Here is a 27,541-nt window from a genome sequence, read left to right as displayed (position 1 = left end):
CACCATTGGAACAATGTCATCAACCCACATTAGCCTAGAGGAGAGAGGGGCCCCGAGAGAGGTGCTGGCGACTTCATAGATGAGCACGCGTCACCAGGCCTCACCCCAAAAACTAAAGCCAGGGTTAGGAATTAAGAATGAATGAACACGGCAAATGAGATGGGAGGGTTAGCGAGGCATTGATCGTCACCCAGAACAAAAAATTCACCTTGATACAAAGAGCTTTGAACTCCCGGCACACACACACACACAGTAAAAGCATAATTTGTTAGTAGTAGAGGTCGTGACCTCGTAAAATAACAAAGATATTGCTCAGTGATTTGTGCATTTTCATTCAATGAAAACAGCCCTTTGAAAAGAGTCGCTGGGAGGACTGCTGTGTACGCCGTTTGCCAGGCCTCTCTCTCTCTCTGTTGAGATATTCTCATCAAATCCATAGGGTAAGCCCTAAATAATATAGGCCACTTCCACATCCATGTTCACACTGTAATTAGCTCAAGCCGGTAATCTCGTGTTACAACGTTTAAATTGAAGTGTACATAACGTAGCCAAACCTTTTAACAGGGCGACAAAGTAGGAGGCAAAGCAGTGAGACTCGTACTAATAAATGTTTTTACATGTCCGTTAGTGGTTCCTTTGTAGCAATTATCTCATTTATTCCAACTATTTTCAGACTCTAGTGTTCCGGGGTGTGAGTTTAGTGTCCGCTTTCCTCCTGAGAGAACTGCCGCTAAGTTCATCAAGAACGACTGCCTTGTTCAGGAGATGGTTTGTGGAATTTGTTGGTCCTATGTTCAGAACATTAGTATCCCATGATGCCGTCAAAGTTAACAACGTTCCAGTGAAGAAATCTCTGTGCAGAAGTGCACTTCACAAACGATGATCATCAAGGCATATGGATGGTGATGGTGGTGGTTGACGATGGTAGACGTTTTAGGCCCTTGATGTGGGAAGTCGACATCAAATGTTTTGTTCAAATAAGAATGAAAGAAGCCTTGAAATAGTACCTCTACTTCACTTTAATCGTAACCTTTTCTGAAAATGAACAGAAATTCAACAAATCCATAAAAAATTAAATATTGACATGACATTATAATGAAGTAGCAATAAATACAAGTAATTACATAAATATACAGAAATGTTCTTGAAACACAGACTAATACTGCCATTTTTGAATGAGAGGCATAAAAAAAAAAAAGACTTATTTTGAAGAGCCTGTTGATATGGTGGTATGGATGTACTGTGCTGTGTAGGCTACTGCTATTTGCACCATGAACTTGGCCACAAGGAGTAAAACAGTTGCCACAAGGAGAAAAACAGCCTAGAATCAAGACTGAAACTATACAGGAAGATTCTACAGCATAATAACTAGGATATTTGACTGATATGTAAATACTATGTTCTGAATCAGCCTAGATCTGATCTTATGCTGTCTTACCATCACACATGTGGGAGTCATTACAAGCGATAGTTCTCATTAGTAAACAATGTGTGGTAAGATATGTACTCACTGCTGTGTTAACAGGCCCTTAAAATAAGGTGTGATGTCAGTACAGACATTTATGACCAGGAGGAGATACAGTCGACTGGGTGGGCTGCAGGCAAAAGCTGGCCCTAACCACAGATTCTGGATCAGTTTTCAAATCACTACCCCGCCAAAAGGATGGTGAGCAATGCAAGGTAGAAGATGACACACACCCTGGATCTGTGCTTAGGGCCATCATCTGCACTGCAGAGCCTCAACAATGCATGGTTAATCTTAGCCAGCAAAAATCCCTCCAGTGCAAGAGAGAGAGAGAGAGGGGGAGAGAGTGAGGAAGAGAGAGAGAGGGAGAGAGAGAGAGAGAGATACGGCAGGGGGGGGGCAATCATAACAGAGACTGAGGTAGACACATTAGGTTGGCTCAGAGTATGAGCTCCGGATACAAAACACTATTAACTTCCCCTGTGGTCACAGGTGGTATCGCGTGTTCAAAATACAACATTACAACAGGACCATTCTCTTAAAGTGAAGCAAGTTGTTTGATGGGTATATGAAGACAATTCAAATATTTGTTTTAATAAAATCTATGACACACTTTCCATTTAGCTAAAGTATTTGATCAATTAATCAATTAAGAAACTGTTCATGGAAAGAAGTAAAATATAGAAAAGAAAATCAGTATCAAAAAGCAAGGTGACACAGTAAACACCTACCCAACCATAAATTTGATTGTGAATTGTTTGTTTATATATATATATATATATATATATATATATATATATATATATATATATATATATATATATATATATATATATATATATAATCTCAGGTTGTTGTCTCTTGTTTTGCCAAAGCACCATTGTAGTGTAGGTTATCATAGTTTAATGACTAGTTGAGTTGTGTTTTGTTCCAAGTGAGGTATTGTTGAGCATAGCATATTTAGCAACTCCTACTATTTACAAAGCAAACATTGTCTAACACAATATAAATATACTCATATCAAGCACCTTTGGAGCAGAGAGCTTTGAACCTATTGGTTTAGCCACACTAAGGAAGTCTGGGGCAAAACCCTCTGCCAAACTGTAATACAATGGCTATTAGTTCTAATTACCACAAAACTGGTGAAACACTTTATTTTACAGTCCTATTACAGCAACTATTTACTGGCTGTTTGCTCAGGAAGAATGAGACTTGTGCTGTGATTTCTCCATTCTATATTAAATGGACGTTTCAGGAGCTTTAGAGTCATTTCTGAGCCACACTACTGTTAATTTCCTAGCAGAACTGTAAAATAAAGTGTCAAATTCAGATTAGTAACTCTTCTGTCTAACAAACCACATGTGCCTTGAGACAGTTTGAATTCTCGATACAATAGCCAGCGTTAGCATTTCAAAGATGTATACTTCTCCAAAGTACATAGCCCAGGTCCCATAGGTTAGCGCTTTCAAGGTTCATATTGGAATAACAGAATGTCCTGCGCTGCGTAGCACCAAAAGTTTTTGGGTTAATCTTTGGATGATAACAAAAAAAAAACAAGGCATCGTATATTCCTGATATACAAAAACATTCATCGCTATTTGCATATGAACAACGATTGGCTAAGTGTGCGAATACAAAAAGCTAAGACACAAAATAAAACACTTTTTAAGGTTAATGCTATATACAAAAGGTAAAAAAAAAAAAAGGAAAAAATATCTTAATAAATTATCTTTAAAAACAATATTTTACAAACTAACTTTGATTGTGATACAAAGTGATCCTGAATTTGTCAATACTGTAACAAGGACCAACAACAGCTTTATGGTAACTCGACACACAAATAAAATGTTCCTATGGTCACACAGCTGGCAATGAAACATTGTGTCATGTTGTACTTTTTTGGCATATATCTCGTTAGTGTATCTTCAATGTTAAGTGCAACAGAGAGAAATCATCCAACTGTCTTGAGAGCGACGACCAATCACAGGCACCAAAGGGGTGGGATGGGGAGGGGGTTAAAAGATGAAGATGAAAGCAAGAGTGTGATTTGTCCAGTGCAAAAAGCACTAAAGTATCCCGCCCCTTTAAGACATGTGCGGCACTGTCTGTTTGGCTTGGTCATGCTTACAGTGAAACAGTTTGCAGGCACTGCATTTCCTTGTGAGGTGGAAGAGAATGACTGGGAAAAATGCGAGGGTGAGTGGTGAAAAAAAAAGGTATAGAGTATTTTTTTTATGACCGTACCGAGCTCCATGGGTCTGGGCTCCAGTGGGGGCTAGACGGGCACGACTGCGTATTGCACTGCTCGCGATCCGGTGGCTTGTCGTGGATCTCGCAGCTCAGGTCGTTGAAACGCTCGCCGTTGGGCCGCTGGCACACCACCAGCCTGGTCTTTATGCCACCCCCGCACGGCTTGGTGCACTGCAGACAGACAGCAGGAGGAGGAGGAGAGGTTGTGTGGAGAGAGACAGGTATGGTGGAGAAAGGTGTGTGAGTGTGTGAGGGAAGATCTGGGGCAGTCGTTTCATCTGAAAATAGATCTGGCGTTTGTGAACAATAGCGACTGGGAGCAAAGCCCTCTGACTGGCTGATAATGCATTTACAGGCCTCCACACACAGAAACAAGCCCTCTGACTGGCTGATAATGCATTTACAGGCCCACACACAATTTCAAAAACAGGCACAACAATCATTCAAAAGGGAATGAGAATCCCAACGTTTTCTCGAATTAATACTTCTTCTCAAAGCACACCACCTGAGCGAGTGTAAGCTGTAAGCCTGTGCCCTGAGTACAGCTGGCTGTAAGCCAGTGCCCTGAGTACAGTTGTAAGCTGGTGCCCTGAGTACAGCTGTAAACTGGTGCCCTGACCACAGCTGTAAGCTGGTGCCCTGAGTACAGCTGGCTGTAAGCCAATGCCCTGAGTACAGCTGGCTATAAGCTGGTGCCCTGAGTACAGCTGGCTGTAAGCTGGTGCCCTGAGTACAGCTGTAAGCTGGTGCCCTGAGTACAGCTGTAAGCTGGTGCCCTGAGTACAGCTGTAAACTGGTGCCCTGAGCACAGCTGTAAGATGGTGCCCTGAGTACAGCTGTAAGATGGTGCCCTGAGTACAGCTGTAAGCTGGTGCCCAGAGTACAGCTGGAAAACTAGAACATGGCGTTTCTCTTACCTCTCCCCAGTTGCCGTAGATCCACTGCGGACAGGGCCCAGACTCACAGGAGCGCGTCTCGATGGGCTTGCTGCGCTCCTCACAGTTGTAGGCAGGGTTGCCATTCTCGTCCTGGCACACCACCACGCGCCGCTGGAAACCTCCGGCACACGTGCTGGAGCACTGACATCACGGGGAGAGGAGAGCAGGCCGTCAGTTAGATGTTTCCCAGACACAGGTGCATGGTGTAGCTGCAGCTGCTACACCCCAAACACATACAGTATACTGTACAGGGTTTCCACGGATCCTTAAAAAGTCTTCAAAATGCTCAAATCCAGGGCGTCTGGGTAGTGTAGAGGTAAAAGCACTCGCCTAATACCGCCGAGACCCGGGTTCAATTCCTGGCGGCGGTACTTGGTCAGACACAAATGGCCGTGTCTGCGGGTGGGAAGGGGGTGGTCTACTCTAGTCGGCCTGTTCGGGGGGAGTGGAACCGGGGGGAATAGTGTGATCCTCCCACACGCTACGTCTTGCTGAAAAGAAGCGGCTGGCGGCTGCACATGTATCGGAGGAAGCGTGTTCTAGTATACAGCTCTCCCTAGATCGGCAGAGGGGGGTGGAGCAACGACCGGGGACAGCAGGGGGAATTGGCCAAGTAGAATTGGGGGGGAGAAAAATCTGGAGATTTTTTTTTAATAACAAATAAAAAATAAAATGTTGAATCCAATAATCCGAATTTTAGGCCTTCAAATGTCTTCAAATGTCTTGCGTACGATTTTGTACAGGTCTTAGAAATGGTTTGGGATATGAAGTTACCATCACTTTTAGAAAGTTGCATGAACTTCAGTCTCGCTTTTAAATGTGATTTTGGGGGGAATTTTATTGATCACACTGTAACAAAACTAGATGTGGTGTGTGGGCTATGATTACTTTGGTCTAAAACGGATAAGTGCAAGTTCAATGAGATCTGGCTTGAGAACAGTGAATTTAGTGCTCGGTTGAAGCCGGATAAAACATCCAATTTGAAGCCCGTCCCCAAGAAAACAGTGAAGTTAGCAAGTAGCAACGTTGGGTATAAAGGCATTAGAGTCACATGGGAAGTCTGAAAAACAAACAACGTTCTTCACACGGGGAGCATCAAAGTCCAATTTTCCTTCATATCCTTCGTACTTTTTTTTGCCAGTACAATACTAGGTTTATAATAATAATAATAATAATAATAATACATAGGTTTTAAATTTGGTCTTAAAAGGTCTTAAAAGGTAACTTGTTGAAACCTGCAGAAACTCTATGTGCACAGACAAGCACAGGAAATACAGACAGTACACAAATGAATGAATGAACGTGCGCTACACACATTTTGCATGCGGCCCCTGTGTGAATACAAAACAGCACCAATTCACCGAACAATAGTAAGAGTCGTCTCAACAATGCAGAATGAGCGACTATGCTTTACTGCCATATTAAAATACATATCCTCAGGATAGAGGAAGGAAGAGTGACCAGAAATAACTTTCATCGTTTCCCAGAATTATTGAAAAGGCCAGAGTTATTTTTGGACACAGACTATCGCTAACCCAGTTTTAAAAATAAACAATAAAGAGAAAGAGAACTATGGGGGGTGAGCGGTTCTGGCTGCCAGCAGGTCAAGCTGTTCTTACATCACAATGGCTGCTGGCCTAAAGAGAGAGCAGGGCTGGCCTAAAGAGAGAGTGGCTGGCCTAAAGAGAGAGCAGGGCTGGCCTAAAGAGAGAGCAGGGCTGGCCTAAAGAGAGAGCAGGGCTGGCCTAAAGAGAGAGCAGGGCTGGCCTAAAGAGAGAGCAGGGCTGGCCTAAAGAGAGAGCAGGGCTGGCCTAAAGAGAGAGTGGCTGGCCTAAAGAGAGAGCAGGGCTGGCCTAAAGAGAGAGCAGGGCTGGCCTAAAGAGACAGCAGGGCTGGCCTAAAGAGAGAGTGGCTGGCCTAAAGAGAGAGCAGGGCTGACCTAAAGAGAGAGCAGGGCTGGCCTAAACAGAGAGCATGGCTGGCCTAAAAAGAGAGCAGGGCTGGCCTAAACAGAGAGCAGGGCTGGCCTAAAGAGAGAGTGGCTGGCCTAAAGAGAGAGCAGGGCTTCGAGAGCGTAGCTTCAGTTCAAGAAGGACAGTTACCACCAGGGTAAGTTTAAATGACACACATAGAAATTAAATAAGCAACACCCTTCATTTGGAAACAAGTCATCAGAGTAGAGATGTAGTACACACCGGTAGTTATGCACAGGGTGTGATTACAGGGGGGGGGGGGGGTGGTTATCTGCTGGCCTTGTTAGCACAAACTGCTACATGCATTTTGCTTGTGAACGAGATGATTTACAGAAACAGAGATGGAGCAGAAACAATTTCCCCAAGGAAGGAACAGCTTTTAGAACAACATCAAACAAAACTTCTGATCATCCTCCTTCTGCAAACTATAGCCATATACTACTCGGCAGTGTTTGTCCAAGCCTGCATCAAAACCCAATATTGTTATTGTAATATGTCCTCTCCCACTAGTGACGTAGTTCCTTGGGTCTGGCAGTAAAGAAAAAAAGCAGAGAAAAAAAACTTGTGGGCGGAAATAGGAGTGGCCTATATGTACGTATACTGTAGATGCGACTTGTCCCAAGGAGTCCAGCAATCAAGGAATTTCAATTAACATTTGAAATGTTGCTAAAGCGTCCCCTATCCACTAGGGATGGGCATCGAATTTCGAATTTTCGAATAATCGTTGTTATTATCAAGGTCGACTTTTATTATTGAAATTCGAAATTTGAAGAAAAAAAAAAAGAAAAAAAAAAAATTTTTTTTAGTGAAATGTTGCATTGTCTCCCCTGATTCTAAGTATAGTCAAATCGCTTGGTTTGAGCAAGTAAAATTTTTTTATAAGCATTTTAAGCAAGGTTTATGGAAAAATGAATGGCGGATGAAATCCCATGAAGAGGGAGAGGGGGTGACTTTGGCACCCCTTTGGCACTCAGACCTGAGCCTACTAAATATTTAATGAACCACTCATGATTGTCAAAACTGTTTTTTATTTTCGAAAATGTCAATGTCATGTAACATGTTCTTTACTTCAGTGGTGCAATGCTTGTTTGAGCTGAAAATCCACAGCAGAAGCTTTTTATATTAATTAATAAAGCCGTAGAGTTAGAATCAGGGGAGACAATGCAACATTTCACTCACAAAAAAAAAAAAAAAAAACATTTTTTTTTTTTTTTTCGAATTTCGAATTAAATTCGAATTTGGCCAGCGAATTTCGAATAGTGTTTTTGCTAGAAATGCCCATCCCTACTATCCACCTTATTTCTAGCTGCCATGATGCCTTACGTGAAATATGGGTGCTTCTTCCGGTGTAATCCACCCCCCCCCCCCCCCGTTACGTTGCTGACACCCGTCTGTAAACGACGTTTCAAAGCTGCAGGCGAACGGAGCAAATCAGGTCCAGCTTGGCAAAAATCTCGTCGATAAATATCCCCGAGTTGTTCTAATGGCTTATGTTGTATTGGCAAATCCCTCCAAGGTGCCTGCAGCACGAGGGAAGCAGAAATGCTACGTTCAATCAGGGTAAAGAGGAGAACATTTCAATATGTAAATAAGATCCCTCACCGCGCCCCAGGGTCCGGTTCGCCATTGAATGTTCTGACTCCAGGGCAGGTTGTTCCTGCTGCCTCCGCTGGGCGAGGACGGGTAAGGCCGCGCTTCGCTGGAGCGGGACGGGCACTGGGACATGGCACAGTCCTGCTCCGTGGTGGGACGATCATCCAGGTCACACTCGCTAACACTCACTTCCTGGTCACTGAAGTTGACGCACAGCACCTGTCGTGTGGTCTTCCCCTGGCCGCAGGTTACTGAGCACTGAGACACAAACATACATTATACAGTGTATATATATATATATACAGTATACAGTGTGTGTGTGTGTGTGTGTGTGTGTGTGTGTGTGTGTGTGTGTGTGTATATATATATATATATATATATATATATATATATACACACACACACACACACAGATCAATCAAATAATATTGGTCAATAATATTGATTAATTGAGCATTGATTTAATCCTTGGCCTCAGGAACAAAACAAAAAACTCATCCCTGTCAAAGAGAAAAATATATCACTGCAACTTTCACCATATTTACTCCTCAAGCCAGACTTAGCAAAAACTCATGGGAGAACTAACTGACGGTGCAGTATCTCCTTAAAGGACCTTGACCCAAGCACGCATCCCTCTCCCTTCAGGAACGTGACACAAAGCAGATCTTCTGCTAAGCACTAGCGCTGCTCCAGTTACCTTCTCCCTACTAGTAGAGTCCACTTTCTCGCTTGCATAAGGAGATCTATTATATGAAAGCAACAGCTGTCTGCTCTGAAACCTAGCCTGGTGATGGGAGATATTGTCCAGAAGTTTACATTGCACTGTAGTAGGGAGCAGTAGGGAATTCCAGAAAGAGGGATTTAAAAACACAGTAGCTACAGTATGCGAGATTAGCTGATGCTGTTGGCTGTTGGATTACACACAGTAGGTTGTGGTAGGCCCTGATAACAACACCTATTCTCAATACTCAATCACTGCTAGATCAATTACTGTGGTGTTGATCTAATGCTGCATTCCATTTGAACTGGGAACTTGGAACTTTCCCAGTTCACACACACAGGAACGCCTCCTGGATCGTCACCTGAACGCGGATTTCCTACCCGGAAAGTCGGAGGAACCTCACCAACCCCGACCTCAAAATCCAAGATGGCAGCTGCCGCATCATCAGCAGCAGTGAAAGCTGTAGTAAACTGTTTATTAACATTTCTGTTCTTATTTGTCTGGCAGAGGCTTTGGACCAAATCTCTAACAATCACATCTGCAATTTAGCAGTGATCTGACTGCAGCAGTGAGGTTTGAACTGAGGTATTGTTATCAGCTGTTATTGGTAACAATGGCTAGCCTGGCTATAGAGCTAGTCTCGCAGTGGTCAGCCATAGGTACAGTAGATATCTACAGTATGTCTGCTGCACAACTCTTGAAAAGTGGTTAAGGATCGCCCTCTAAGACCAAAACAAATTGCATAATATGAATTGACCAACCACGGACCTCCTTATTTGTGTGACGCAACTCATGGGGCGGTACATTTTCAACGATGCACCAATGCACGCAGACAGCCGGTTACTTCAGTTACAGCCAATCAGAGGTTTGCCGCAACCTTTTGTGCGGGAAAACACGGAAATGCTGACTTGTAATTCAGAGCCTCCGCAGCGACGGACGGTCTGACCATGTGAGACTAGGCTGGAGCTAACCCTGGCTGGTTTTCAGACTGTTTTACTGGAGTGCGGTCAATTTGGCTGTGACGTCATTCCCAGCTGGAACTTCCACGTTCCGAGGCAAATGGAATGCAGAATAAATCTCCGTTCAAAAACAGGTGTCTGTGTGTGTGTGTGCGTGTGTGTGCGTGTGTGTGTGTGTGTGTGTGCGCGTGTGCGCGTGTGTGTGTGTGTGTGTGTGTGTGTGTGTGTAAGGCTGGGGTAGGTCTCATTGGCTCATCATATGAGGCCTTGGGATGAACTACTTCCTGTCGAGGGGGTCAGCGAGTGTCTTTGGCATGGTTGTGTGTGTGTGTGTGTGTGTGTGTGTGTGTATGTGTGTGTGCACGCGCGTGTGTGTTTGTATGGTTGTGTGTGTGTGTGTGTGCACGCGCGTGTGTGTTTGTATGGTTGTGTGTGTGTGTGTGTGCACGCGCGTGTGTGTTTGTATGGTTGTGTGTGTGTGTGTGTGCGTGTGCACGCGCGTGTGTGTTTGTATGGTGGCCAGAGCTGCAGTCTAGCTGCACTGTATCACCAGCAGCACTCTGTTTGATGAGAACCATCTGTAAACAAGACTGGAGCCCCTCACTGCAGCCCCTCGCATCTCCCTGCCTCAGACTCTACAGTGCCTCACTCCAACCCCTCTCTCTCTCTCTCTCTCTCACACACACACACACACACACACACACACACACAGACACTATCCTGCACTAGAATCATTCCAGCCTTTTAGCAGGCCTCAGTAGAGCCACGCCTCCCCGCCCCCTGTCTCCACATCCCTGCAAACAGCAACATGTACGCATGGCGTGTGCAGACGTACTGATTCTGGAGGTGTGAAATAATGCAAGAGTGTTGCAGATGATCAACACATGGAAATAAATAAACCTCCCAGGCAAGACTAACAGCTGCTTGGCAATATTCACTCTGCACAATGAAAGTTAATCAACAACGCAATGTGTGTGTAATGTATTAATGAGGTGCAGATCCCAGGGAAATGTTAACAGATTCGCCAGCAAAAGCCCTTTTCCAATATTTTTTTTTTTCCCAGATTGTCAAACATAGGTTGAGCTGAAGTCAATTTAGTAAACTAATACTGATCACGTGAAACCACATTCTGTTTCATTCTGCCGCTCAGTCTGGCCTCTGGTCCGCCCCCCCCCCCAGCGATTTTCAGAAATGACAAAGTCCACGGGCCAATCAGAGACCTGCCCTGTAGTTGACAACATAACCGGCCAATCAGGGATGCTGCTGGCAACACAGTATGGCAGCTCCCCAAGCGTTAACTAACGTTAACGTTAGTAGAGTCAACACAGCCGTAAGTGCAGTTATTGCAGTAAATAGACTCAATAACAACAATTAAACAACAGCAAGAGTATGCACCAGCGGAGCTTCTTGGGGGATAAAGACGTTTTCGCTGTTCTTCCAAGTGGATTTGGTGACACTGATTGGTCGAAGGAGTTGTCTATCAAGGCAAGTACTACTGCACACTGAAATCACTGTGGGCGCCGGGCTGGAGGCCAGACTGAGCCACAGAACCAAACAGAATATGAGTTCACGTGATCAGTATGGTTTACCAGGCTATGGTCATGTGATCAGTATGGTTTACCAGGCTAAGGTCATGTGATCAGTATGGTTTACCAGGCTAAGGTCAGGTGATCAGTATGGTTTACCAGTCTACAGTATTTGCAGCAGCTTAATCATTTGAAAATGTTAATAAATGACACGACAAGCAGGTTAAATAAGACCCGGTAAATAAAGATGATGTGGCGATTTCCTTACCGAGGTCCATTCCAGAACTTTCCACTGTCCGCAGGCCACCACCGAGCACACTTCCCTAGCGGGGGGCTTTTGTAGGTGGGCACACGCTGACTCCTCTGCCACCCCACCCTGGTTGTCACGGCAACTCACGTAGCGCATCCGTGTCCCTTTGCCACAGCTGGCGCTGCACTGTTGGTGAGTGAATAGGGGAAATGGTAAAGGAATAGTTCACCCAGAAATTTAAATGTGTTCCTGATCTACTCATCCTCATGTCAGTTGAAACACTAGTGACGTTTGTACGTCAATATAATACACAGCACATTTGCCAGGACTGTGCCATAGCAGCCTTCTCCAAAACAACTGGAGTGAATGAACATCAAAAAGGGTAAAAACCTCCAAACAGCATAGTCCAATCACCGGTTAACTTAAGCTACTTTTGTTTCAACGTTTTGTTACTTCAAACTAAAAAAATACTGGAATAAATCATAAGTTGTATTAACAATATTACAACTCAGAAGCATGAGCTTACGAGGAGTACTTGAAGGCAGCACGATTCCACCAGATCGATTTAGGGTGAGCAGAGCTCCGTAAATAGAGAAAATCTAGGAGGCACTGAGGTCAACGTTGAACTTTTGGGACCACAATGCAATCATTTGGCTTCAGAACACTTGGATTACGCTGTGTGGATTCATTTGATTGGAAGGCTTTTTGTAAGGCTGCTACAGACAGAGCTGCACAAGCAAACTCACTGGGTGTGATATTGACATACAAACTAATAATGCATTTTTTTTTTTTTTTTGGGGAGTGAACCTTACTTTAAGAGACAACACTAACAGTCGATTGGCAAAATGTGGAGTAGGAAAACCAACCTGCGTCCAGGAGCCAAAGCGCCACTGGGTCTTGTGGGCCTGCTGGGAGGGCACTTTGGGCTCAGGGGGAACGGGGTGGTTGCTGGGACACTGGGCCACTTCACAGTCCTACCAGAGGGAACAACACACTTGTGTTGATTAGAAACAGTGAATAATACATTCAGAGCAAAGTCTGAATATTAGAAACAACTCTTCTGAGCGTCGGTCATCAACAACTGAAAATATATTCCTGCAGCCATGTGTTTGAGAGTGGTTGTGTTTCCCGTCAACCCCTCCCCCCCCCCCACCCCCCCCCCCACCTTAGCAAAACAACGTGAGCAGGCTCCGCCCCCGCCAGTTCAAACTATGGATTGTGGCATTAAGCCGCTCAGCATAAAGCCCTGATCCCTGTCATAACAGCTCATAGTGGAGTGGTATTCAGGGCTCCAATGCCAATGCTGGCGTGGTCCTAAGCTCCTCCCCCACACCCACACCCACCAACCCCCCCTCCCCCCCCCCCCATGCCCTCTGGTGCCCTCTGACCCCCAGCCCCAGGGGTGAGGGCCTAAATCAGGTCGCACAGGCTCTGAGTGGGCTCCACATTCCACACTCCGCGTCCCAGCGGAAGCAAATAGGCCCCATGGCAGCGGGAAAGCAGCTGTACGCCACACAGCCTTACACACACACTCTGTTCCTTTTATACATGTAGAAACTCTTAAAATATGACTGGTCAAAAGTCATAGAAGTAGTACCACGCTTTGGTGCACGTATGTGGGGTTTATGTGTATTACAGTAAATGTGTTTACAAAATGTATGCTAGGTCCCACAAAGGTGTTGATGAATCTTCAGTGTTTCTCCAAAACCATGTGTGGGAACGTTTTTCCTCCCCTACAGCATCCTTCTCTCACTTCCCCCCCGCCCCCCCACCCATGCTTCCATCTTTCCCGCGCCCCGGCCCCGGCGTCTGGCCTGGTGGTTGGATGATGGGCAGCCTGGCCTGGTCTGCTGGTGGCCCACTTCATGGCTGGCTGAACCACAGCGAGGTGGGGGGATGGCCGCTTCAGGGTCACTGGTTCTGCCGGGCCCAGGCAGCGGAATTAAAGAGCTGCTGTGACTAGAGAGGGGGGCCTCATCCTCCTGAGTCTGCATGCTCAGCCCTCTGACATGGGTTTTTTTTTTACGCCCCTCCCAGACCAGACCAAACCCCCAACCAGCCCACAAAACGTTTCAACCCTAAGCCAGTGGAACTCTCCATCCGACACGTGAACATCGCAGAATCTACCTTCCAAACCAGTGGACGGAAGGGATGAGAAGAAACTACTTGAAACTGTTAGCGACTCTCTTCAGCGAGGCTGTTAAACGTATTGATAAGTAAGTGGCACACAAAAGAGGCTCCATAAAAGGTTGCTCCATCCAAACAAGCACGTCTTGAAGAAAGTCTGTGAAGTGAAACCAGTGCCGTTAGCTGTGAATTACGATTATTTAGGACTTACAGTCAGGGCGACTCTAAAAACGTCCAAGAACAGATGTCTCTGCTAAGAGGTGTTTTAAGGCTAAGGCGAGGGGAGGGATCCAAACTAACGGGAAACACAAGACAAGCATTAGTTCTGCCAGACTCAAAGTGTCCCTTACGTAAGACGTAATGAAGCCTGTTTTTCCAAGGGATAACATTGTAATGTTTTTAACTGCTTGGCCATCCCTGTCCTATGCTCCTCCCAACAGTCACAGTACCTTCTACCTGGAGGCAGCCGTGATCTTAGAATCTATCTGCCTTCAGGATAGTTCTGAGATATTGAGCATCAGTTTTCAGCATCCAGTGATTTAAATGGAGATGGGTCCTTTTGTTTTGGAAATGACACTTTAAAAAAATCACTATTTTCAAAAAAGTAACACCACACCGTCACCTATGTCAACAGGCAGTCATAGAATAGGTTCATGCAACTAACTCAGTTTTGACAAAAAGGTATGCTAGAAGAACCTTATAATACCAAGGTTGTGCCAGTTCAGCTTGCCACCTCACACCAAGAAGGACCCCCCCTGCAGCTGGGAGGCTGTCAGAGAGAGACAGTGCCCCCTGCAGCTGGGAGGCTTTGAGGGAGTCTGTCAGAGAGAGACAGTGCCAGCTGTGGGTCTCCATGTGGGGATAGTGAGGCCAGTACCACCCCCCTCCTCTGGCTCTCCCTCTAGACCAGAGACTAGATCAGACAACATGGCCTTATTGAGACCAGGTGGCAATGAAACTGTGTGTGTGTGTGTGTGTGTGTGTGTGTGTGTGTGTGTGTGTGTGTGTGTGTGTGTGTGTGTGTGTGTGTGTGTGTGTGTGTGTGTGTGTGTGTGTGTGTGTGTGTGTGTGTGTGTGAAGGTGGATGCTTCCTTCCTGCCTCTCAGTATGGACCCGTTTGAGACCCAACAAAGGAACAACCCGCCTCTGTTCCTCTCTCAGCAAGAGAGAGAGAGAGAGAGAGAGCGAGAGAGAGAGAGAGAGAGAGAGAGAGCAAGAGAGAGAGAGAGAGAGAGAGAGAGAGAGAGAGCGAGAGAGAGAGAGAGAGAGAGAGAGAGAGAGAGAGATGGGGAGATTGTGGGCAGTTGCGGGTGAGGAGAGGGAGAGGAGACGTTAGAGAGATGATGGAGAAAAGACACGCAAGTAAGAAAGGACTTTCTTACCTGGTTGTCAGCGGGCCGGGTGGCGGCGTTACATTCGGTGTCCTCCATGACGGCGCCGTAGGAGCCCACCACACACTTCACCGCTCGCATCTGGTAGCCTGGCCCACACGAGGTAGTGCACTGGGTTCACACAGGGAGAAGGAAATGGGGGGACGGGGAGTATAAGTTAAAAAGTAGCAAATGGAGAGAAAATGGAGAGAAAGAGAAGAGAGAGACAGAGGGGGAAAAGGCTTTTCATTTAAGCCAACAAAGCGAATCTCCACCTCCAAAAATGGAGACGTGAACCTCGACAACAAAAAGCCTTCTTCTCTTCGCTTGTCTTCCCTGCACTCCCCTGGCAAGCATCCTCAGCTCAGTGCCAAGCAGATAAGAGCCTCACAGATCATCATGCATGAGTAGATCATCCTTTTTCCACTGTAGCCAAGTCAGTGGCTACACTACCCTGCGCTTTCTACCTCCCCCACACTCTCTACCTACCCTGCGCTTTCTACCTCCCCCACACTCTCTACCTACCCTGCGCTTTCTACCTACTCTGCACCCTCTACCTACCTACCCTGCACTCTCTACCTACCCTGCGCTCTCTACCTACCTACCCTGCGCTCTCTACCTACCTACCCTGCACTCTCTACCTACCCTGCGCTCTCTACCTACCTACCCTGCACTCTCTACCTACCTACCCTGCGCTCTCTACCTCCCCCACACTCTCTACCTACCCTGCGCTCTCTACCTCCCCCACACTCTCTACCTACCCCGCGCTCTCTACCTCCCCCACACTCTCTACCTACCCTGCGCTCTCTACCTACCTACCCCGCACTCTCTACCTACCCCGCGCTCTCTACCTACCCTGCGCTCTCTACCTACCCCGCGCTCTCTACCTACCCCGCGCTCTCTACCTACCTACCCCGCACTCTCTACATACCTACCCCGCACTCTCTACCTACCCCGTGCTCTCTACCTACCCCGTGCTCTCTATCTACCTACCCCGCGCTCTCTACCTACCCCGTGCTCTCTACCTACCCCGTGCTCTCTATCTACCTACCCCGCACTCTCTACCTACCCCGTGCTCTCTATCTACCTACCCCGCACTCTCTACCTACCTACCCCGCGCTCTCTACCTACCTACCCCGCACTCTCTACCTACCTACCCCGCACTCTCTACCTACCCCGCGCTCTCTATCTACCTACCCCGCACTTTCTACATACCTACCCTGTGCTCTCTACCTACCTACCCTGCACTCTCTACATACCTACCCCGCACTCTCTACCTACCCCGCGCTCTCTACCTACCCCGCGCTCTCTACCTACCTACACCGCGCTCTCTACCTACCTACCCCGCACTCTCTACCTACCCCGCGCTCTCTACCTACCCCGCGCTCTCTACCTACCTACCCCGCGCTCTCTACCTACCTACCCCGCGCTCTCTACCTACCTACCCCGCGCTCTCTACCTACCTACCCCGCGCTCTCTACCTACCTACCCCGCGCTCTCTACCTACCCCGCGCTCTCTACCTACCCGGCAACTTCAGCTACCATTCGCCCATGCTTCATTAAACGGCTTCAAATATACCTTAACATGAGCACGCCCCCTGATGGTATGGGGGAGTCAGGGCCCAAGGGTTTGGGTTGGGGGTGGGGGGGTGATTGGTTCTCTGTGTCCACACACACACACACGTGTGTGTGCGCATGCACGGGCACGCGCGCGCACGCGCACACACACACACACACACACACACACACACACACAGATTGTTGCCTTTTTAGGTTACAGACTTGATAATCTATTTCCTCAGATACGTATATGCAGAAGCCTCTGTGGAGGGCGACCCACATTGCCTAGAGATTTGCTATGTTTATTTTGGCAGGCCGGCCTATCTGTCTGCAGGCGAGTAAATAGGGCATAGTGCTAAATGACGAGCTTAGCTTATCTATGCCCTGCCATTGGTCTACATGTGGGGAGAATTCATTGGAGGAGTAAGATCATTTGTAAATGCCAGCAGCAGCCCCTGTGATGCTTCCTATCCAACTGGACAGAATTCTGTGGTCAACTATGAACCCAGTGGCTATTTATCCAGATAGCAGAACTAGCATCTTGGAGGACTTACACAGAAGAACACACTAACCCATTTTCTAATATTAGACCCGTATCAAGCACAGATAAAACATGACAGTATGTCCTCCTCAATATAGCCAAACCTGGGAGTTTTGCAGATTCAGGGAGAACTCTCACATAAATTACTGTACAACATGTGGGAAACAGGCCAAGCTTAGCACATACTGTACAGTAAGTAAAGTATAGCTCATGTCCATGTAAGGCTACACAATGCTAGGTGTGATCACACACACCAAACATAATTCATATGTTTTGGACGCTTCATTCCAAAACAGCAAAAAGGCCTGATTATAATAATAATAATAATAATAATAATAATAATAATAATAATAATAATAATAATAATAATAATAATAATAATAATAAGTAAGCGTCTCTTGTTTTGGTAGTAATGGAACAACACCAAATATTATGTTTGGTGTTATCGGTCTTGCCACCTGTAAGACTGCATCACTCTCCCCTCATCATGGACCAACTCTTGACAACCTTACACCAAAGATACCACACAGCAACATGACCGGTACGAGCAGCGGGGCCGACTCACCTGTCCCCAGGGTCCGACCTGCCAAGACGCACACTCCTGCTGCTGGCACGTCTGCACCGCCTCAGGTTTAGACGAGTCACAGAAGCGGTCGTCTAGACGGTCCTCCCCAAACTGACACCAGGTCTGCCGATGCTTGTAGCCTTTCCCGCATGTCACCAGGCACTGTAAGGTACACGTTTCACATGTTAGACATGGTACTGACACTGTTAGCACTGTTAGCACTGGCTGTTAGCAATCTTTGGTCTGGCTGGCATTCTAGTGCACAACAGATCATGAACCCTTGGTCCGGCGTAAAGCAGGATATGAGGATTTCAAAATAAAAGGCCTTTGGAAGGAGCCAGAAAACAGGGCGAGAGTGTGTGTTTATGTGTGCGAGTACAGTGTGTATGTATACAGTGCAGTGTGCGTGCGTGTTTGTATTTAGCAGCACCACATGGGAGATGCAAAATATTTCTGGAATGCTGCCCAAAGCCTTGCAAGCTTCTCGGTCTATAATGTGTAAACTGTGCAGGAGTTAAGTTACAATAGTGACTGTGTGAGTTAACCCATTGATACCTGATGCAGCATTTGTGTGCGTATCCCTTTAAGACCGCGAACCGCGTTAACACGGTTCGCGCTCTTAAAGGGATACGCACACAAATGAGGGATATACACACAAATGCTGCATCAGGTATCAATGGGTTAAGCATGATCTAACTCTGAAAACACGTTTCCCGACACGCAGCGCAGTGGAAGGTGGGGAGGAACTCTCCCTCAGCTAAGACATGCATGATCCACATTGGGATTACACATTTGACCAAGATCACTACAGGCCCAAAACTATTTACATTTGGGACGGTTCCTCTTTAGATGAAGTAAACCCAGTTACATAGTGTAAACACCAGGTCTCCCTCACAGATATAAGCACAAGCCTTGTATAACTCTCTCTACACACATTACAGAAACTCACAGATTACTTATTCGCCATGCTCATTCATCAGGATGTTATTGATTTTTCTATCAATATGATTTATGATCAATATGATTAGGTGATGATATCAGGTAGTGCAGATTCTAAGTACCACCAAAGTCATATTTGGGGTTACAGCAGGGGTTTTCAAAGTGGGAGGTGGGCGGGCCTCCCCAGGGGGGCTCCAAACAGTTTCAGGGGAGGCTCAGTGAATGGAAGTGAAACTAGACATAACCGCCTCGCGGGTTGTATGCCTCTGCCAACACGGCCCCTTTCCCTTAGCCCCACCCCTTCCCTCACCATGCTCCTCCCACTACCCACATGTCCCTAGCCACTCCCCCTAACAACCCCCTCGAACCCCAACTCTGTAAGACGTCTTATCCCTATCTATGGCCCATTTTCCATAGTCCCGCCCCTTTCTCTTACCACACCCCCTTCCACCACCCACTCCCCCTTGCCACCCCTCGAATCCCGACTCTACGACCTTCCAATCCCTAGCTATGGCCCCTTTACCTAGCCCCGCCCCCCTTCCTTGATGGAACGGATGGACATGAGGTCACAGTGACCTTGAACTTTGACCTTTGACCACCAACAACTAATCAGTTCATCCTTGAGTCCAAGTGGATGTTTGAGCCAAATTTGAACAAATTCCCTCAAAGACGTTCCTGAGACGTTGCATTAACGAGCATGGGCGGTCATGAGGTCACAGTGACCTTGAACTTTCAGAGTCAGAAACAAATAAGACAGACAGAGTTTCAGACAGACCCCTCTAACCCCTGGGTTAGAGGAACTACAATAAGAACAAACCCAAACTGACCTCAGACCAGTCGCCAGTCTTCCATTGTGGACAGAGGAATTCGTTGCAGGGTTGGACGGCCACCTGGTCCCTTTGACTACAGTCGCTCTCATCGTCCCCGCCCTCGGCACCCTTCCCACACACTGCCCCTCGACGGCGGGTGCCGCCACCACAGCTCTTGGAGCACTGCGACACAACACAATGCATTCTGGGTATCAGCAAGTTTCAACACACACACACACGACCTGTGATAACCTCACACATACAGGTCAAACAGGACGTCTCACCTCCGACCAGGACGAGTACTCCCAGCCTCCTCCTGGGTTACAGTCGCCGCGGCAACTCTCCTTGTCGTCAGGCTTACGCTGGTTGCTACAGTATCGCTCGTCCACCTTCTGGGTCTTGCCCTCTGCGCGGCTGATTTTGGCACAGTAGATTTCCAGAGTGCGGTATCCCGGGCCGCACTGGGCCGTGCACTCACTCTTCCGGGCCACGTGCCACCTGGGTCACGGGTCAGGGGTGACAGGTTAGGGATATAGGCTCAAAGAGTTCTGCTCAGAAGTTCTACCTGACCCATTTCTTATGCGAGCAAAGGTGATTGATTGGAACGGTTACACATAGATACAACGGCTTGGAGTGACAGATTAGGCAGGAGTTAGGAAGCAGAAACAGAGTGCTGATTGGTTGATTGGCTTTTTGAAGGTTCGTTAAATTGATACAGTTAATGAGTGGTGAGGTGGACTGACAAAGCGAGAGAGCAATGCAGAGGTGACACCAACCTTAGTTCACATTCTGTGTTGCAGGGTTCAGTGATGATGGCAGGTCTGTCTGTGCCGTGACACCTCTGGTCCGACACGACCACCCTGTCTGACTCTCTGTTACAGAGAGTCTTCCTCTTGCGCTCTCCTGTCACAACACACAAGACAGATACGGACACGGTGTGAGGATGAAACACAAAACTCTCTCCTCCTAAATCCTCGAGTGGCCTGCACCAAAAAAACAAAAAAAAAGGCAGCAACAAATGGTTGTCGTTGTTGTTATTGTTTTTACCCTTTACGGACAAGGATCTAAAAGGATGTTGCTCAAATGTGTGCAGAAATGCAGAAATGATACGTGGACTTTTGCACATTTTCAACCCGCTCTTATTCGGGGGGAGGAGGACTGAGCTCGCTCCACTTTGCATGACATGTCTTTGACGGGGAATCGAGGGTGCTGCAGAGATTGATGGCGAGGCTGCGTGTTGCCAGCTCTGGTTTCATGACTTCATCTCAAATCAAATTCCAGCTGACTCCACCGCCGGCTGTCCTCAGCATCTGATGGATCCTGCCAGAGGTCATCTCGGTCCACACACCAGCTCGCTCAAGCACAGTATCAATCATCAAAAGCTCCTGATGGATACCAGCAGCAGAGTGTGTGTGTGTGTGTGTGTGTGCTTCTTCTTGACTCTCTCTGCGTCGACGTGCCTGGATTGGATCACAGCACACCTAGTGTACAGTAGGAGGGAGTGATCCCCAGCTTGTGCGGGTTCCAGGAAACAGCTACTTTATCAGCACCTCATGTTCCCGGGGGTTTTGCAGCCCAGTGCTATGATGAGAAGGTACCGTGTCCCAGGCGAGCACCACTGGCAAGAAAGTCCACATTAATCACAAGGACATCACATTGTAGCTGTCTATCCTCCTGTGAGAGTCTTTGGCTTTTCTTAGAAACCCTCTGTTGGTTTTCCAGGCAAGACGGAGAAAGGGATTCACGGACAAAGAAGCTTCTAAGCCATTTTTTTTTCAAACATTGGGAGTCATAACACATAACAGGTTTTTGAGTTTACCTGCAACCCACCTCTAGTCTAGACGCCCACGTACTCCCGACATGGTTCACAGTCAAGAGACACACACACACACAAAAAGCGACCTGCTGCAGTGCACTACGAAGCACAACTTTGATAGCTGCTTCCAAACCAATGATGTCTAGCACAGACCTGTCAAGTTTGGCCAGTCACTCTAGACAGTCCCATGCCTCTGTCTCTCATCCGTTCCCACGTCTTCCCTCTCTCTCTCTCTCTCTCTCTCTCTCTCTCTCTCTCTCTCTCTCTCTCTCTCTCTCACCTTCTCTCTCTCTCTCTCTCTCTCTCTCTCTCTCACCTTCTCTCTCTCTCTCTCTCTCTCTCACCTTCTCTCTCTCTCTCTCTCTCTCTCTCTCACCTTCTCTCTCTCTCTCTCTCTCTCTCACCTTCTCTCTCTCTCTCTCTCTCACCTTCTCTCTCTCTCTCTCTCTCTCACCTTCTCTCCCACTACGCCATATTTCATTTACCACCCCCGTCGTCACCTTCCTCTGTCAGCCCCTCTGGCCCTCCTCACCTTGGCACAGGCGGCTGCACTCCTGCCAGGGCCCATAGGCGTCCCAGAAGAACTGCTGAGCTTTGTCCTCGATGGGGATGTTGAAGGAGTACCTGACGTCCGGGTTGTAAAGGTTCCCCACCGACAGCACCTGGAGGGGAGAGAGAGAGACGGCAGAGCGAGTTGCAGGCTGGGACACGAGCGTGCGATTACAGTAGGATTTTAGGAGATTATCCTTTCCTTCAAAAAGGTTCTTACATCCTAGAGATGATCGTCAAACATCAAGCACCACATTGTCTACAATGAGGTCAAACGTGTCGGAGCAGCCGAGGCGTCCTTGTCAGCACTTTTTTTGCCTGCTTGCTTTCCAAAGCCAGTGTGTGGCTTTGCTACGCCCCACCTAGCACACTGAGCCATCGTCGTGACATGGACCATTTACCTGGATGACGATCTCCTCCTCGATGCGCTCGGTGCAGTTGATCCTCTCGATGACGTGGTCGGAGCCGCTGTACTCGATGACGGCGTTTCCCACTTTGATTTCCCTTTTGAACATGCTGACCACAAACTCTCCGTTGAGCAGGAACTCTCCGCGGCTATTTGAGACAGCTGCAAGAGAGAGAGAGAGAGACACGACAACGGTCACACGCTGTAGCACCGGGCCAGAGTGAGTGGCTTTTTCGATGCAAAGCTCAGCACAATTACTGAGACAAATATGCACATGAATTCACTCACAGCATAGAAATGATGCTCATAATTTTGCACTGTGACCTTTTGGACCTTCTATTTGACCTTGTCACATTTTGTGTGTTCTCTATGCTCTTTTCTTTTTGTCCATTTTATGTAAAGCAATTTGAATTGCCTTGAACTTGACTTGAACTTGACTTGCCTTATCACATTGAGCTCAACCTATCATTGATCAAACAGCGTAAAGAAACTGTGAAAAGATTACCTTTTAGGCAATAATACTATACTAACTAGTAACTAATATAACACATCAGCTACTTTTAGAAGACAGTGGAACGTATTTGCCTGCAAACAGTGACAGAGCAGCTCAGCAGCACCATGGCTGACGTCTTCATTGACAGTAAGGCATACAGTAGGCAGCAGAAGTTAATACATGGAGTAAAATAATCCTCTATTCCCAGAAAGGTCCCGTCCAGCGACCAGCAGCCTCCTGCTCTGCTCAACAGTTCACCCTCTAATGCGATTATGGAGCTAATTTCCTGCCTTTACTTTCCTCGCCGTTTCACACATTACACTAATATGACCGCGGAGACCGGCCCTCATTCCCGCAAAATCAGGCCCCCCTTAGACCCCCACTGTGGGCCCCTAATGACTGCTCCCACACACACAACACACACACCCAAACACACACACACACACAATAATGACTGCTCCCACACACACAACACACACACCCAAACACACACACACATGACTGCTCCCACACGCAAAACACACACATCCAAACACACACACACATGACTGCTCCCACACACAAAACACACACACAAGTTAGTGTGACACATGGAGAAGCATGGTCAGCTACAGTGCTTGAGGTCTTGCTTGGATGCTTGGAGGTGTCCATTCAAACAGGCAGGCAAACACATACTGTACATACACACACACACACACACACACACACACACACACACACACACACACACACACACACACACACACACACACACACACACACACACACACACACTCCCATACACACACAGTGTGTGTGTGTATGGGAGTGTGTGCACACAGCAGCACACCCAACAAAAATACATATACAAAAACATATATACACAAAACACTCTCCCATACACACACATGTTGACTAAGGCTGGCTATATCGCTACTCAATACCTTTAAGGTATCGACCAAAATAACAACCCAGTACCAAGTAGTATCAAAACTACTCCAGTCAAATGATACCATTCGATCCTTTTTGTACACAGACCTAGAAAGAAAATGACTATTTGTATGGTTTTGCTCGCAGCCAATCACCACAAGCATTCTTCAATCTAATGCGATGTGTGATTGGCCGACTACCACAGCAGCTACTGTACAATCCATTCAGTGTGTGGGGGTGAAGTCGAGCACGGTGTATGTGATTGGCAGTTCAGCAAGTAGAGAAAAAAAGGTAGCGATCAAATTAAGTAATCTATTGCTATCATCATCATTTTAAGGGTACTGGCATGGTACCGTGTCTGTCTCATCACTTTTTAAAGGAGACCCAGCCCTACTGTTGACCTTGATGGAATGGTACCCAGAGGGCTATCTTGAGCTCTGGCTCAAGTATTAACATGTATATGCCAACTCCCTACAGTCTATTACTGGAGATGTCTTGCCAACTCCGTAGGGAGTTGACATTTACACTACACTAATGGCTGCCACAGCTGCCACGTCCACGCCGACATGCAGATAGACAGACAGACATACAGGACACACACAAACACTGAACCCAACAAGACTAGGTCAAAACCTAGTATTCACCTTATGTTGCCACGCCCACTTTTTCTCTTCCGTGTCAGATCGCAGTTGTATTTGCTCTTCCGGTTCAGCTTTAGCCGGCCGGTTGCTTTGTAAACTGTGTAAACTATGAATGAAGTTTGGCAACATTCAGCAGCTACACTGCGGCCAACTTCAGTGACATGCTCTTAGCGTTACTGCTGCGAGGAGCCGATGGCTGTAGGCTACCCGGTCGGCATTTAACGTTAGTTACAAAAGCACGTCGACAGTGTTTTCTCACTGCCAGTAGTAGGGCTTGACAGATACTACCTAGTCTGACGGTCACACAGCCAGCGCTCTCGGTCCTCGCTGCTCGTTAAAAATGCCCAAATAGGCGTTACTCTGATAAACTGGTCACATATTTGGAATGTTACGTTCTCATCCGAAAAAATATTACAACTTTATAACGGTTTGTTTATTTGCTTGAAAACAGCTTTTTGGAAAGTCTAAAAATGATAAAGGTGGGAGTAATCTACTTCCGGGTCTAAAACGGAATAACGATTACAAAATGACGTTATGCAGAAGCGTCCTGATATGGGCAAATGATAAGGTGAATATGGCTAGACTGTGTATGGGTGTGCCACGTGCTACGGCTGACCAGTGGTGTAACATCATCAGTCAGTCAGTCATTCAGTCAGTCAGTCAGTCAGTCAGTCAGTCCGTCAGTTAGTCAGTCAGTCAGTCAGTCAGTCAGTCAGTCAGTCAGTCAGTCCGTCATTCAGACAGTCAGTCAGTCAGTCAGTCAGTTAGTCAGTCAGTCAGTCAGTCAGTCAGTCAGTCCGTCAGTCAGTTAGTCAGTCAGTCAGTCAGTCAGTCAGTCAGTCAGTCAGTGACAGTCATTGGCGTTTATAGGGCTGCCTCTGCTGTTGCAGTCGAGCCAAAAAAAGACACACCTACCCCTACCTAGCCCGTAAACTTACTGACCTCCATGCATTTGCACCCAGCGGCCTATCTGAGTTCTGCCTCATTAAATTGTTAGCAATTACAGTACGCCAACGCCCCCACGCTTTACACCAGGTTTACACTGAGAGCCAAACATCATCATTCACACACAGGTCAGAGTGTACATGTTTTTAGCATACAAAACAGTAAATTTAGTGTTTCCTTTGGACACCATACAAGACTGATAGGACTTATACAAAAAACTTAATTTAGTGTTTCCTTTGGACACCATACAAGACTGATAGGACTTATACAAAAAACTTAATTTAGTGTTTCCTTTGGACACCATACAAGACTGATAGGACTTATACAAAAAACTTAATTTAGTGTTTCCTTTGGACACCATACAAGACTGATAGGACTTATACAAAAAACTTAATTTAGTGTTTCCTTTGGACACCATACAAGACTGATAGGACTTGCGGCACAAAGACTGTAGCAAGTACCGACGAAGTGTCGCATCTTACCGAGGTAGTTGTCATCCTCTGGTTTCCCTGAATAGCTGTGTTGTCGCACATCTATGTTTGTAGCACCGCTGGGTATCCGCACCACCTCGTTATAGCCTGCGAATGGCATGAACAATGTGTTTAGATGAATGAAACAACATGAACAATGTGTTTAGATGAATGAAACAACATCCTGGACGAGTAGTGACATTCATGAATGGGTTGAAAGCGTCCACGCATTCACTTCCGTCCACTGAAGATATGATCATGCTAATGTTATGTAGCTCACCGTAGTGGACCATGTTGAAGGTGCCTGCTACCGTTTTGCAGGAAGAGTTGTCGCCTCCGCACACGCCACACTTGTCCCGTCTGGCTTTAGAGTTCAACACATGGTCACATCCAGCTTGCTGCTCAGCAGAGAAGAGAAGTAGGAAAGGGAAGGAGAGGAGGAGAGGGTATGGGAGGATAAGGAGGTAGGAAAGGGAAGGAGAGGAGAGGAAGAGAGGGTATGGGAGGTTTCAGGGGGGAGGATAAGGAGGTAGGAGAGGAGGAGAGGGTATGGGAGGTTTCAGGGGGGAGGATAAGGAGGTAGGAGAGGGAAGGAGAGGAGGAGAGGGTATGGGAGGTTTCAGGGGGGAGGATAAGGAGGTAGGAGGGGGAAGGAGAGGAGGAGAGGGTATGGGAGGTTTCAGGGGGAGGATAAGGAGGTAGGAGGGGGAAGGAGAGGAGGAGAGGGTATGGGAGGTTTCAGGGGGAGGATAAGGAGGTAGGAAAGGGAAGAAGAGGAGGATAGGGTATGGGAGGTTTCAGGGGGGGGATAAGGAGGTACATTAGGAAAGGGAAGAAGAGGAGGAGAGGGTATGGGAGGTTTCAGGGGAGGATAAGGAGGTAGGAAAGGGAAGGAGAGGAGGAGAGGGTATGGGAGGTTTCAGGGGGGAGGATAAGGAGGTAGGAGAGGGAAGGAGAGGAGGAGAGGGTATGGGAGGTTTCAGGGGGGAGGATAAGGAGGTAGGAGAGGGAAGGAGAGGAGGAGAGGGTATGGGAGGTTTCAGGGGGGAGGATAAGGAGGTAGGAGAGGGAAGGAGAGGAGGAGAGGGTATAGGAGGTTTCAGGGGGGAGGATAAGGAGGTAGGAGAGGGAAGGAGAGGAGGAGAGGGTATGGGAGGTTTCAGGGGGGAGGATAAGGAGGTAGGAGAGGGAAGGAGAGGAGGAGAGGGTATGGGAGGTTTCAGGGGGGAGGATAAGGAGGTAGGAAAGGGAAGGAGAAGAGGTTAGGGTATTGGAGGTTTCAGGGGAGGATAAGGAGGTAGGAAAGGGAAGGAGAAGAGGAGAGGGTATTGGAGGTTTCAGGGGGAGGATAAGGAGGTAGGAAAGGGAAGAAGAGGAGGAGAGGGTATGGGAGGTTTCAGGGAGAGGATAAGGAGGTAGGAAAGGGAAGAAGAGGAGGAGAGGGTGTGGGAGGTTTCAGGGGGGATGATAATGAGGTAGGAAATGGAAGAAGAGGAGGAGAGGGTATGGGAGGTTTCAGGGGGGAGGATAAGGAGGTAGGAAAGGGAAGGAGAGGAGCAGAGGGTATGGGAGGTTTCAGGGGGGAGGATAAGGAGGTAGGAAAGGGAAGGAGATGAGGAGAGGGTATGGGAGGTTTCAGGGGAGGATAAGGAGGTAGGAAAGGGAAGAAGAGGAGCAGAGGGTATTGGAGGTTTCAGGGGGAGGATAAGGAGGTAGGAAAGGGAAG

General features: G+C 47.3%; 1 protein-coding gene across 1 annotated transcript in view; it reads right to left on the bottom strand.

Moving 5' to 3' along the window:
* Nucleotides 1–3,697: 3,697 nt before the first annotated feature.
* The window catches only part of adamts9 (ADAM metallopeptidase with thrombospondin type 1 motif, 9), a gene marked incomplete at its 3' end in the record, with an annotated part of 38,555 nt that continues 14,711 nt past the window's right edge, over nucleotides 3,698–27,541 (bottom strand). The window contains exons 15-28 of the mRNA XM_083661024.1: nucleotides 26,096–26,213; nucleotides 25,828–25,923; nucleotides 22,353–22,519; nucleotides 21,935–22,064; nucleotides 20,363–20,489; nucleotides 19,871–20,084; nucleotides 19,605–19,769; nucleotides 17,839–18,000; nucleotides 15,185–15,304; nucleotides 12,542–12,649; nucleotides 11,694–11,861; nucleotides 8,229–8,477; nucleotides 4,633–4,794; nucleotides 3,698–3,886 (exon numbers count right to left, since the gene is read on the bottom strand). Coding sequence (XP_083517150.1) covers nucleotides 3,698–3,886; nucleotides 4,633–4,794; nucleotides 8,229–8,477; nucleotides 11,694–11,861; nucleotides 12,542–12,649; nucleotides 15,185–15,304; nucleotides 17,839–18,000; nucleotides 19,605–19,769; nucleotides 19,871–20,084; nucleotides 20,363–20,489; nucleotides 21,935–22,064; nucleotides 22,353–22,519; nucleotides 25,828–25,923; nucleotides 26,096–26,213 — 2,175 coding nt within the window. The remainder of the gene's footprint in view (nucleotides 3,887–4,632; nucleotides 4,795–8,228; nucleotides 8,478–11,693; nucleotides 11,862–12,541; nucleotides 12,650–15,184; nucleotides 15,305–17,838; nucleotides 18,001–19,604; nucleotides 19,770–19,870; nucleotides 20,085–20,362; nucleotides 20,490–21,934; nucleotides 22,065–22,352; nucleotides 22,520–25,827; nucleotides 25,924–26,095; nucleotides 26,214–27,541) is intronic.

The sequence above is a fragment of the Poromitra crassiceps genome (genome assembly GCF_964638095.1).
Source record: "Poromitra crassiceps genome assembly, chromosome: 25".
Taxonomy (NCBI): domain Eukaryota; kingdom Metazoa; phylum Chordata; class Actinopteri; order Beryciformes; family Melamphaidae; genus Poromitra; species Poromitra crassiceps.
Note: the sequence above shows the minus strand (reverse complement) of the source record. Positions and strands in the feature narration are given on the sequence as shown.